Raw genomic sequence first — 13,604 nt, 5'->3', positions numbered from 1 at the left:
TCTATCCCTGAGCTACAACCCACAGCAAAAGAAACATCCTCTTAATAAAAACACTAATAATGTGCTTATTCCCTTTTTGTTTGTTTTTCAAGACTTATAGCTACCTACCTTCCTCCCCAGTGCCAGGATTAAAAGCCTTGTACCACCACCACCTGGCCAGTGTATTCATTCGTAACAGACATACACATACACAGTGGTTACCCTAATGCAAAGGACTGAATCCAGAGCATCCTGCATGTTAAGCACAGACTCTGCAACAGAGCTATATCGACAGGTCCTACATTGTAGATTATATCTATTCATATGTACCTAGTACTATAAACTGTTTTATAAAAGAAGAATGAGTTATTTAGCTTAGTACAGAACTAGAAATACATATGGTATTAGCTGATTTTCTTTTTCAATAACTTCTATTTTGCTACCACTCTATTCTTCTTTTGTAAAGGGCTTCAATGATAACTTTATTAGCAGTTTGAAATGAGCATTTAAGCATCCCTACTATTAATTTCAAATTGTAGTGATATATTATTTGTGATTTAATAAAGCTTGCCTGAAGGATCACAATACAAAGCTAGCCATAGCCATAGAAGCAATGGTGGTGCATACCTTTTTAATCCCAGGACTCAGGAGACAGAGGCAGATGTTCCCCTGTGAGTTCAAGGCCACCCAGGGTTATATGAGAGTGAATCAGTCTAAAACAGAAACAGAGCTCACAACTTTAACCTCCCAGCATTAGAGAGGTATATAAGACAGGAGCAGGACATTCAGTATTCAATCTTAGGCAATTAGTCTCCAGCCATGTCGAGGTCAGGATTGCCCCAGCCCTGGTAGAGGTAAGAGCTCTCTGGTAGCTTGGATGCTTTGCTTCTTTGATCTTCAGCTAGAACCCCAATGTCTGTCTCTGGGTTTGTTTTTGTTTTTGTTTTGTTTTGTTTTTGCGGGGGTGGGTGGGTGGTCCGAGACAGGGTTTCTCTGTGGCTTTGGAGGCTGTCCTGGGACTCACTCTGTAGAACAGGCTGGTCTCGAACTCAGAGAGACCCGCCTTCCTCTGCCTCCTGAGTACTGAGATTAAAGGCAAGCACCAACGCCTGGCTCAGTCTCTAGGTTTCTATTATTTGTGTTACATCAAATTCTACAGAAACTGCCATAATCAAAACAGATGAACAGACAGCCCAAGCCATTTTAAAAGCATCTATATTTAAACAATATATATATATATATATATATATATATATATATATTATTTATTTTTGGTTTTTCGAGACAGGGTTTCTCTGTGTAGCTTTGGAGCCTACCCTGGCACTGGCTCTGGAGACCAGGCTGGCCTCGAACTCACAGAGACCCACCTGCCTCTGCCTCCCGAGTGCTGGGATTAAAGGCGTGGGCCACCAACACCCAGCATGAATATCTTATATTTTTACTTTAAAATTTTCAAAGGAACTTTACTGATTTTGAAAAATGCTTCAACTTTTTTTGGTAAGGCATATCAGTATAAAGCCTACTATAGTAAATATTATAAATGGAAGCATTTATGTTTAAACATATATAAATTATTTTGTGGAATATGATATATATCATAATATCTCATATTTGTCTTCTAAATAAGATACATTTTGTTTCAAATAAATAATTGGTCATGAAGACCTCTATAAATAAGAACAAGAAATATAAAACATTTATTTTTCACAAATGTTACTTCATTACTTTTATATGCTTACTCACTTTAATAAGTAATGCTTCATTTGCAGCTTCAATGACTTCATTCCTGTCTTGAACTTGTTGATGCAAATTGCTTACAGTATCCTGAGCTTCTTCTAATTCTAGTTTTGCTTTCTCTAGTTGTTCATTTAGTTGTTGAACAGAAGTCTTTTGAGAGTCAGCAGAAACCTTCCACTTTGCATGGTTTTCTTCATGTGAAATCATCTTTATAGTCACAAAATTGTAAAAAGAAAACAGGATGAAGTTGTTTTCAACATCATTCTAATACTTTCTACTATTATTTTTCCTTAAGAGATAAAATGTATAGCCATAAACATCTGATTTTGCACTAAATGCAATATTCAAGAAAAAAAAGAAAAGAACACGCTTTTTTTTTGTTTTTTGTTTTTGGTTTTTGAGACAGGTTTCTCTGTGTAGCTTTGTAGACCAGCCTGGCCTTGAACTCACAGAGATCTCTCTGCCTCTGCCTCCCCAGTGCTGGGAGTAAAGGCATGTGCTACCACCACCCAACTAAGAACACAGTCTTATATTCACTTAACAGTTAACCATATACTGGATTTTTATTTACCTAAATAAATTTTTTAGACAATTAGAGAAATCTGAATAATTACTGCACATTTGATATATAAAGGAAATAGTCTCAGAGCTGGGTGTGGTGGCACATGTCTTTAATCCCAGCACTCCTGGGGCAAAGGCAGGTAGGTGATCTCTGGGTTCCAGGACAATCTGGACTACATAGCGAGTTTCAGGACATCCAGTGCTTATATAGAGAGACTGTCTCAAAAACCAAACAACAAAAACCAAACACCACCAAAGAAAGGAAGGAAGGAAAAAAGAAAAGAAAGATAAAAGAAGAAAGAAAATTGGAGAGAGAGGGGGATGAATGGCCATGTCTGCTTCTGGTCATAATGTTGGCAGTGTTGAGCAGCAGGAAGAAGATTAAAAACGGATGCTGCTGAGAACAGCAAGATGATTTCTGTTCAGAAGTATGCCCAGGGCTACCCTGTGGACTGGACCAAAGCTCCATGGTCTGCTTGGGCATCTCATGCCAACAAGGCATTGCCTTGAAGATAGGATACAACTGATGGAGTATTTGGAGAATCCCAAAAAGTACATCTGTGGAACAAAACTGATCTCCATAATTAAGCGTGCTGGCTAGTTTTATGTCAACTTGACACAAGCTAGGGTCGTTGGAGAGGAGGGAGCCTCAATTAAGAAAAACGTCTCAATAAGACTGGGCTATAAGTCGGGCGTTGATGGCGCACGCCTTTAAACCCAGCACTCGGGAGGCAGAGGCAGGCGGACCTCTGTGAGTTCCAGGCCAGCCTGGTCTCCAGAGCTAGTGCCAGGATAGGCTCCAAAGCTTCACAAAGAAACCCTGTCTTGGAAAAAAACAAACAAACAAAACAAAACAAAAACAAAACAAAACAAACAAACAAAGACTGGGCTATAGAAAAATCTGTAGGATATTTCAATTAGTGATTGATGTAGGAGGGCCCAGCTCATTGTGGGTAGGGCCATCCCTGAGAAGGTGTTACTAGGGCAAGCCATGAGGAGCAAGCCAGAAAGCTACACCCCTCCATGGTCTCTGAACGGGTTCCTGCATTGTTTGAGTTCCTGTCCTGACTTCCTTTGGTGATGGACTGTGATATGGAACTGTAAGCCAAATAAACCCTTGCCCCACCATCTTGCTTTTGGTCATGGTGTTACATCATAGCAATAGCAACCCAAACTAAGACAGGGAGAAAGGGCAGATCTAACTGTTTATCTTAAAAAGGCTACTAAGGAGTAATTGCCAGTGCCCTATGTATTACAAAACAAATTTCTTTTGGCTTTTTAGTGCATACCATTACTTAAATCATATACCAGAATTAAAATTATGAATAGCTAACAGGATACTTTTGTTACAGGATATTTGATCACACTGTGAACACTGAGATAGCGTTATTTACTGGAAAAACCTGTCTCTAGTTATGGTGGTGCTCAGCCCTAGCACACACCATTTAATCCAAGAGCTTTCTGCTTCAATACTGTAGACAGGATTAAATAAAGTCAACCATAGGAGGGGCAAGCAACCAGTTGGCAGGAAGTGAACATAGGATTATTAAGAGTAAGGAGAGTCAAGAGAACAGCTAGAGAGATGCACAGGAAGTAGAATCGGAGGTTGGGACATTCAGTTTGAGGAAGGTGGTTGAAGACAGTGGAGAAGAAAAAGGGCTTAGGGGACAAGGAGGTGGAGGAAGGTCAGCTGGGTGCTTTCTCTGCCTCTCTGAGCTACCAGGCTTTCACCCAAGTATCTGGCTCCCAAGTCCTTATTGGTAAAACATTTTTGTTGGGCAGTCCTAATTAAGTAAAACTGGCTTGTAGTAAAGTAGATATGGTATTTTAAAAAAAGAAACCAAAACAGTTTCTGCTCCATAAATACTATTGTTGCAGATCTTTCTGGAATAAGCACTCTGATTTAGAATGGAAGAGAAGAGGTGTCACTGGTGAAACAAAACCAGGATAGCTCCTGAAATGCCTGGGCTCTGGGTCTAGGTTTGCACTCTCATTTCATGCTCTAAAACCACAAGGTGGGGTGGACGAGCAAGATTCTACACAGAAGCATATGTGGGGTCAGCAGATTATTAAGGGCAATGACTCATTGTTTCAGCTATTTCACCAGGTTATTATGTTCCAGCTAGCAAGTGAAGTCATTCTTGGCAAATAGGTAATATAAGCAGTGCTTTAATTAAGCTACTAAATAAATTAGTATCTAGTAATTTGTCTTTCTTACCCTATTATACCTTATTACCACTGCTTTCCCTTTCTCACGACAGGACTGGACTTTAGTGACGTTCACTTTTCCCCAAAGTTTGGGGATGTCACCTCAAAGCCTATACCTAATTTATATTACACTTAAATTTATATAACAGGTTATATAATATATTTAAATACTGGGAAACATCTCTTTACTGTCTCAGAACCAAGCAGAAGACTCACTTGTATTCACTGACCTGTTACAGGCAATATGGTTAAACATCAGGAAGCGACTGTCTACTCTGCACTGAAAGAATTTTAGTGTAGTTTATGTATAATAATACATAAAGAATATTTAACACTTAACAAAAAGCAAGTGCTCTCAATTTTGCAATGTGAAAAATACCATTGCAGTTTATTAGCCCTTCACTTAGAAATATTCAATAGTTCAGTTGATAAACTTTTGATACATGGACTTAATATCAAAATAGTATGTGATTAAGGGAATGGTAGGAAAGTGAGTGAGGCTAGAGATATGTTGACCATAATTCCAAAAGTAGCTAAAATTATCTGGGTTTTATGTCTAGTACAATTACTACCAACATTCCTTTAAATAAAAGAAACAGGTAATTTGTCACAAGTTGATTAATTAAATTGAGTAACATATATGAAGATTTATTCTATTTCTATTATTCCATCCGTTTTAATGTTTAAATTTTTCTGTAATAAGCACCTAATATAACCTAACAAAATCATTCTCATTTCAAAATAACTTTGCAATTATTAAATGATTTTTCTGACAAATCTGAAACCTAAATTTTGGGTTGGCTAAAAATTATTTAAAGAAAAAAAAAACATTGCTAAAATTAGTAATCCTTAGAGCTGATGAGATGCCTTGGCCTTGGTAGTTAAGAGCACTGGGGTTAATTACCAGTACCAGTTTCAGGGTATCCAACATCCTCTTCTGGCCTCCTCAGGCACTGTACACCCATATTACACAGAAGTACATTCAGGAAAAACACCCATACACATAAAATTAAAATGAAAACTGGTAATTCCTTTTAAAACTATTACTGTAATAGCATATCTGCCTTTTCCTGAACAGAAAAGGAATAAGATTGGATGGGGGATGGGACTGGAACAGAGCGAAGACTGGGAGGAAAAGAGGGAATAAAAACTGCAGCCAGGGTATAAAATAAATAATAGTATATCTTCTCATTTCATTTATATATTTATTTCAGTTTCTTGAGACTCAGTTTTATGTAGCCCAAACTAGCCTTAAGACCTTGCTATGTAACCAAGGATGACCTTGAACCTCTGTTTCTCTCAAAATTATAGGCATGTACAAGTGTGCCTGGTTCAGCCCTCTCATTTTATATAGAAACAACACACACACTTTAAAACTAAATCTTTGTCAACAATCAAATAGAAAAAATATTTTATATAAATTATATATTTGTCACACTTAAAAATTTATCCCCACATAGTAAAAACACTAAAACCTCTTTTAAAAATATTTATTTTATTTTTAACTTGTGTATGTGTATCTGTGTCTGCCTGTATAAACAGGTTAACAAATGCTTGCAAAAGCCAGAGGTATCAGGTCTATAAGCATTGGAGTTACAGCTGGTGTGAGCCATTGATATAGATGCTGAGAATCAAACTTGGGTCCTTTGAAGGGCAATTATGTTCTTAATTGCTGAGTCATATCTCCAACCCTGAATTTCATTTTATTTTTAAATTTTATGTGTATGAGTATTTTGCTACATGTATGCCTGGTGTCCACGGAGGTCAGAAGATGGTGTCAGATCACCTTGGAACTAGAGTTATATATAGACAATGATGAGCTGCTCTTTGGGTGGTGGGATATGCAGCAGTTTCGCTAGTGACTTTTGAGGCAGCAAGCCCTAAAGCGTAGTCTTTGTCTGCCTACGTGAAAACATAAAAACTTAGGGAGACGATTGATAAAACAGTTCTAGCACTGCTCCTGTAACTTATTATCAGACTAGAGGTTAGAAATTAGAAAGTACTTTACAGTGTTTTCACATCATATAAAATGGTTTATGCCTGTAATTAAGTATTTCCAGTTTGTTTTTCACAAGTTCTACAATTGATAATGATGAGTCAGACTCTAATCTAAGGACTTCACATATAGTAATTAATTTATTCCTATGACGGTCCTATGAGATAGCTATTATCATTATACATATCTTGGAGAGATTAAATAACTTATCCCAGGTCATACCGTTATCAAACAGATTTAGACTCAGTATGACTGCCTCAAAAACTAGACCTTAACTCTAGAGTACATCAGCCTTTTAAGTGAAAGGATAAGTGCATGGCATGTACTTACTTAAAATGAAGATCACAATATATTAATTTATAATGCACACTTCAAGAACTAGACTCATAGTTTCATCCTCGTAGGTCAATTCATTTCAGAGGGGTTTACTGACACAAAGTATGTTTCTCTTTACCTCCATATGATAAGCTTCTTTGAGAGATTCTACTTCTGACAATAATTTCTTTATTTCTGCTTGCATTCTTGCTTCTAAATGAGCTTCACGTACTTGAGACGCCCCTAGTTCTTCAGCCAAACGATTTCCATGTGCTTCCTTAAAAATGATGTGTGGAAGAAAAGTTATATAGGTAGCTTATTTGGTTTATTATAGCTAAATGAATTCAGTGCCCTAATGGGAATAAGCTTGTCTTTATGTAAACACATGTGCCAAGCTAGCTTTTTTTTTTTTTTTAAGATTTATTTATTTTATGTATACAAGTGCTCTATTGACTTTATACCAGAAGAGGGCATTAGATCCCACTATAGATGGCTGAGAATTTCTTTTATCATGTGGGTGCTGAGAATTGAACTTGGGTCCTCTAGAAAAGAAGCCAGTGCACTGAACCTCTGAGCCATCTCTCCAGCCCACCAAGCTTATTATATGGCACTTTAAAATATAGACATTTCAGAGAAGACCAAAAGTACCTCATTTGCTACATAAGCTCACTAACCTGTGGTGATATATTGTTTATGATTTATTAAAACCACTGGAGATCAAAATCGCAAAGCAGTCATACTCTAAGGAGGAAAATAAGCCATGGAAGTCAGGCACACGCATTTAATCTCAGGACTCGGGATTAAGAGGTAGATGGATCTCTGAGTCCACGACCACCCTATGCTACCGGAGAGTGAATCAAGAGCTCACATCTTTAATCCCAGGATTTGAGAGGCACAGAAGGTAGAAGCATTCAGTCTGAGAGTTAAGTCTCTAGTCACACTGAGGAGAGCACAGCAGTCCGAATGAATCTGAGGAGCAGTGAAGTCGGGAGCAGTCTGAGGATCACCCCTTTGGTCTGAGCTGAGGGAGAGGTAAGAGGCAGTGACTTGGCTGCCTTGCTTCTCTGATCTTCAGCTAAGCATGAACCCCATACCAGTCCCTGGGTCTCGTATTTATTGTGCTACATTAGCCTATGCTTTCTGTGAAACAAAGACCTATAAAATACTAACTTGGCAAATAATTATCTCCACTTTGGCAGATAACAGCCTGCTCTTGGGTTCCTGTGTTTTGTTTTGTTTTCATCATATGGATTATTTTTATAAGAATGATTTGTATTTTTTTTTTTGTTTAAATCTCTAGGGATGGTTTTGGCCTGAATGGATGTATGTGCACAATTTGTGTGCCCGATACCCACGGAAGGCAGAGGAGAGTGTGTATCCCTTGGAAATGGAGCTATAGCTAGTTGTTAGACAGTTGTTAGCCACCACGCAGATGCTGGAACTGGAGCCAGGTCCTCTGCAGAGCAGCCAACCAGCCAGTGCTCTTCCCTGCTGAGCCCTCGCTCACCAGGTTTGCACTCTCATCCAAACCTGCTTACATAGCAAGTGCAGCTGTGCTTCCCTCGAGTGAAAGGCATTTTGTTTCCTGATGCTTCACTTCCTGCAGTTTCAACAACCTGCACTCAGTTACAGTCCAAAGATAATAAATGTGAAATTACAGAAATAACCATGTAGAGGTTAAAACTGTGGGCTGTTCTGAGCAGCCTGGTGAGATGAATCATCTGTTTGTTCACCATAGCCACACTGTTTTCTACATGCTTGTTTATTGGTTATCATGGCACCTATGTTCCAGGAACCATCATTTTATTTAATAATAGCCCAGAAGTGCCTGTCTTGAAGAGTGAAGTATGTGTGTAGGGTTCAGTAGCATCTGTGGTTTCATACATCTACTGATGGTCTTTGAAATGTGCATCCGTCATGGATAAGGGGAAACATTGATGAAATATGTATGGAAATATTTTCAAGTAAGAACCAAGTTAAAAGTTTTGAAACAACTCAACAAGAGTTACAAACATCTGCTACCCAATTAGAACCAGTCAAAACTGTTGTAAACTACTTGGGAAGTAACACGCTTCCCCAACAACAGCACCACCAGATATTCTATCATTTTAATTCTTCCTCTACTTGAAAGACACTAAAAAACAGAATATGGAATATGAGTATGGCTTATGTAAAAAGACTAAATAAAATTCAATTCAGATTATTCATAAAAAGGTTTAACCCAAACTAAAAGATAAACAAGAATCTATATTTAGTTTGGGATTAAAATATATTATAAAACTTTCAATTTACATATTCTCCCATTTAAACTCATTTTGAGAAGTGAGTTTAGCTTATCAAATAAAATAAATTATACTAAACTCAGAAATTTATCAAAGAACAGAAATGAGATAAAAGTAGCCACCTTCCCTTTTGATGTTGGCCTCAAACTAGAGAGTTCCTGCTCCAGCTGCCTAAGTGCTGGGATTACAGTGTGGTCCATCATACCTGGTCCTACCATTCTAACCATTTTCAAATAGACAATCTGGTAACATTAAATATATTCACACCGTAGTAATGAAGGAACCAGCTTCCCTTTTGGCAGCCATAACAGCCGAACACGTGCTTGCCATAAACCTGCCTTGGTCACTTAGAGGTCAGATGCCTGTCTCGTGACAAGGAACCCATCAGAAGTTAGCTGGGGCTTTACGACCCTGGGTGTGCTTTACGGACAAGCGCACAGCAATGACGTAGAGAGCACAGCAACCACCCTGGGAGGGTCTATGGGCCATAACAACCAGTTGACCAATCAACACAGGGCAAGCCCTCCAAGCCTGGAAGCACACCAATCGTGAGCCTGTGCGTAAGCCTGTGCATACCCCTAGACACTCCCCTTACGCTGCCCTATAAGATCTTTTGGGAGACCCAAGGAGCTGTCTTTCTAGCTGTCTACCATGGCGGGTGGGTGAAAGACCCGAGCTAACATGGGGTTAGCTCATTAAATTACAATAAAGCCTCGTGCAGTTTGCAGCAAGCTCTCGAATCCGCCTGGTGATTGGGGTGACCTCGAACGTGGCCTGGGACCCCGGATACTTGAGTTTTCGGGGGTCTAACATTTGGGGGCTCGTTCGGGATTTGCGACCACCCTTCACCTGAGTGGATTCGATCTTGGAGGTAAGATGATTCGAGCTCGCAACTTATATGTTTGCGTGTTATGTCTCTTGCTGTTTTGTTTTGTTGGTTTGGTGCCATGACTTGAATTTGATCTGCGCAGAATTTGTAATTTGTATTTGTAATTCGGACTTCTGGGGAAGACCCTGAAGTCCTGCCCTGGATGAAAGTCCGAGGGTTGCTTGATTTGATCTGCACAGAATTTGTAATTTGTATTTGATCTGCACAGAATTTGTAATTTGTAATTGAACCATAGGGTAAGCAGACGTGAACCCTTGGTTCCACCCTGGACGTAAGTCCAAGGGTTGTTTGTAATTTTGGTTTGGGGCACCATTTCTTTGCCGAGGTTTGTGCTGTCTAATGTCTGTCCACGTTTCATATTTGTGTTGTGTGTTTGTTAAGCATCTCTTTCTGTCCCTACTGCCCACGCACGTGGCATGCATGGGTCAGGGGGTCAGGGGCCTTTTCTTCTCTGAGCATATGGCGCCACCTCAACTGTGATCGGCAGATGCACCCGGAGGACAGACTGCCACTCTGAGGACACCCAGAAGACAGGCTGCCACTCTGAGGACACCCAGGAGGACAGACTGCCACTCTGAGGACACCCAGGAGGACAGACTGCCACTCTGAGGACACCCAGGAGGACAGACTGCCACTCTGAGGACACCCAGGAGGACAGACTGCCACTCTGAGGACACCCAGGAGGACAGACTGCCACTCTGAGGACACCCAGGAGGACAGACTGCCACTCTGAGGACACCCAGGAGGACAGACTGCCACTCTGAGGACACCCAGGAGGACAGACTGCCACTCTGAGGACACCCAGGAGGACAGACTGCCACTCTGAGGACACCCAGGAGGACAGACTGCCACTCTGAGGACACCCAGGAGGACAGACTGCCACTCTGAGGACACCCAGGAGGACAGACTGCCACTCTGAGGACACCCAGGAGGACAGACTGCCACTCTGAGGACACCCAGGAGGACAGACTGCCACTCTGAGGACACCCAGGAGGACAGACTGCCACTCTGAGGACACCCAGGAGGACAGACTGCCACTCTGAGGACACCCAGGAGGACAGACTGCCACTCTGAGGACACCCAGGAGGACAGACTGCCACTCTGAGGACACCCAGGAGGACAGACTGCCACTCTGAGGACACCCAGGAGGACAGACTGCCACTCTGAGGACACCCAGGAGGACAGACTGCCACTCTGAGGACACCCAGGAGGACAGACTGCCACTCTGAGGACACCCAGGAGGACAGACTGCCACTCTGAGGACACCCAGGAGGACAGACTGCCACTCTGAGGACACCCAGGAGGACAGACTGCCACTCTGAGGACACCCAGGAGGACAGACTACTCTGAGGACGCGGGCCAAGGACACTTGGACCCGCCTCAGTTAGCCGCCAGGTTCTGCCGCCTGGCTTCCCGGCGCCATTGCCTTATAAGCAGCCCAGGCGGATTGGGTTGGCGTCTATTCTTTCCTGTCTATTCTGTGTTATCATCATTGGTTTTCAATTCAGGATCCACCACGCCACCCCCTTTCTATCCCCACCTGCGGGTCTATGGGGCATGCCCAGTAGGGCTGTTTCTGCCCCAGCTGCTGTTGCGGGTGTTTCCCTGCTCTGAGGGAACATGGCTGCAAGACCGCCATCTGCTACCGGTCTTTCTGTGCTCCACACACATGGTATGCAGGGGGGCCGCAGGGGTCGTTTTCCCACCCTTGGATTGGCCAAGGGTCTGGGGTTACCAGCAGTACGCCCCCCCCCCAGGTCTCTCTTGTGGCCTGCAGGCATACATGCAGCCAGAACACTGCTTTAAGAAAGGGAATTAAAATTTAAAAATTGTTCAGTAATATAAAATTATTTAGAATAGGATTACCTTTTCGTTAGAGAGTTGCTTTATGTCCTCCAGTTCATTAGAGAGCCTTTCTATTTCTCTCTGTGCTTGGACTTCTTGGCGACGAGCCTCTACCAGGTCTGAATGAGAGTTCTGCACTTGCTCCTGGGTGAGCCTCAATTCTTGCCCCAAGTCAATGACCTCCTTATACTGGGTAGCAATGTATTCTTCCTGTTCTTTCATAACCTGAAAAGCATATATAGTTACAAAGGATATAACTACAACTTGCTTCTTTTTCTTCATAAGAGAATTTCCCTACAATTACATCTTTATAATACATGAGAGCAGCTCCTACTGTAAGTTAATATTTTTAAAAGCCTTAATGATAGTAAAATGACAAAACTGTAATAAACTTGGAACTTTTTTCAGTCTAGGGATTAAACCTAGAGCCTCAACATGCTAAGCAAGTACTCTGCCACCAACACATTCCCAGCCCCTCTTACTTATCAATTTGATTGATTGATTGACTAATTGTTTTGGGCTTTTAGAGGCAAAGTTTCTTTGAGTAACAGCCCTGGCTGTCCTGAAACTCACTCTGTAGACCACGCTGGCCTCTAACTCACAGAGATTCACCTGCCTCTGCCTCCCAAGTGCTGGGATTAAAAGTGTTTAATGCTACTGCCAGGTCAGACCCTTTTTTAAAACTGCATTTTGAGGTTTCTCAAAACCAGTCTCAAATTTGTGGTCTCTCTGTTTTGGCATTCTGAGTAGCTACAATAAAAGTACTTCAACAGCAACAATTTTTTTTTTAACTTATCTTAGTTGGGGGCTTGCTATCTTGCTCAGGCTGGCCTAGAAAGACACTGAGTAGTCTGGGCTAACCATCAACTTGAGATCCTTCTTCCTGAACCTCTAGGGTGCTGAGATTTGAGATATATGCCACCACTCTCCCTGAAATATTCTGCATGACTTTAAGTACACAATGTATATAAACCTTTATCATAATGCATGTAAAATTTAAAAAACAGTATCAAATACCAGGCCAGAAACAAACAACCCCCTAACATTTGATTATCCAAACTAATTGGGCTATACAGTGAGACCCTGTCTCAAAAAACAAGGTGAGAGGAGGGGAGTTTGCAGCTCCTATGGTAGAGCTTGACTGACATTCCCAAAAATCTGGTCTTCACCTCAGTACTACATAAAACCAACTCTGGTAGCACTCAATGTAATCCCAGGACTTGTGGGAGGAGGAGACTGGAAGAGTTTAAAGTCATCTTCTACTACACAGGGAGTTCAAAACTCGTCTGAGCTACATAAGACCCTTTTTCTCAAAAAAAAAAAAAAAGAAAAGAAAAGAAAAGAAAAAAAAAGGAAAAAAAAAAAGAAAAGGAAAAAAAGTAAATAGTTCCTGAGAAATGACCTCTTGAGGAGTAACACCCAAGATTGTCTTCAGGCCTACACAAATGAGTGCATACTCCTAAAATAAATAAACGTTGGCATGGAATATAGAATTAAAATTCACAGTCTACATAGCTGGGCTGTGGATTCTTATGAAGGTGAAACTTGTCACTGAAGCGATTATTCCCTCTGAAATGTTATTAAACTAGTCATTTAAATTCCTATTAGATGACCAGTTAAGTATTTCTAATCTGGAAACCCAAAATCTGAAATACTCCCCATGCTTCCACAAAAACTTTGTGAGTATTAATTTGGCAGGGAGAAAAATTCCACACTATAAAATAATTTGGTAAACAAACTTACTAAATTATCTTCAGATGAGATGAACATGGTAAATATGAAACATAAATGC

At 40.9% G+C, this 13,604-nt stretch overlaps 1 protein-coding gene across 11 annotated transcripts in view; it reads right to left on the bottom strand.

Moving 5' to 3' along the window:
• Ccdc18 (coiled-coil domain containing 18) overlaps positions 1-13,604 on the bottom strand; it is a 94,819-nt gene that overhangs the window by 11,433 nt on the left and 69,782 nt on the right. For 10 of the 11 annotated variants that reach the window (XM_027425941.2, XM_027425934.2, XM_027425940.2 and 7 more), the window contains 3 exons: positions 11,834-12,037; positions 6,936-7,073; positions 1,723-1,923 (listed from right to left, as the gene is read on the bottom strand). In XM_027425941.2, coding sequence (XP_027281742.1) covers positions 1,723-1,923; positions 6,936-7,073; positions 11,834-12,037 — 543 coding nt within the window. The remainder of the gene's footprint in view (positions 1-1,722; positions 1,924-6,935; positions 7,074-11,833; positions 12,038-13,604) is intronic. The other variant, XM_027425939.2, reaches the window with a different exon arrangement.

Source organism: Cricetulus griseus, chromosome 7 (assembly GCF_003668045.3).
Source record: "Cricetulus griseus strain 17A/GY chromosome 7, alternate assembly CriGri-PICRH-1.0, whole genome shotgun sequence".
NCBI classification, from domain to species: domain Eukaryota; kingdom Metazoa; phylum Chordata; class Mammalia; order Rodentia; family Cricetidae; genus Cricetulus; species Cricetulus griseus.
The sequence above is the reverse complement of the archived record's forward strand: the minus strand, read 5'-3'. Positions and strand labels throughout refer to the sequence as shown.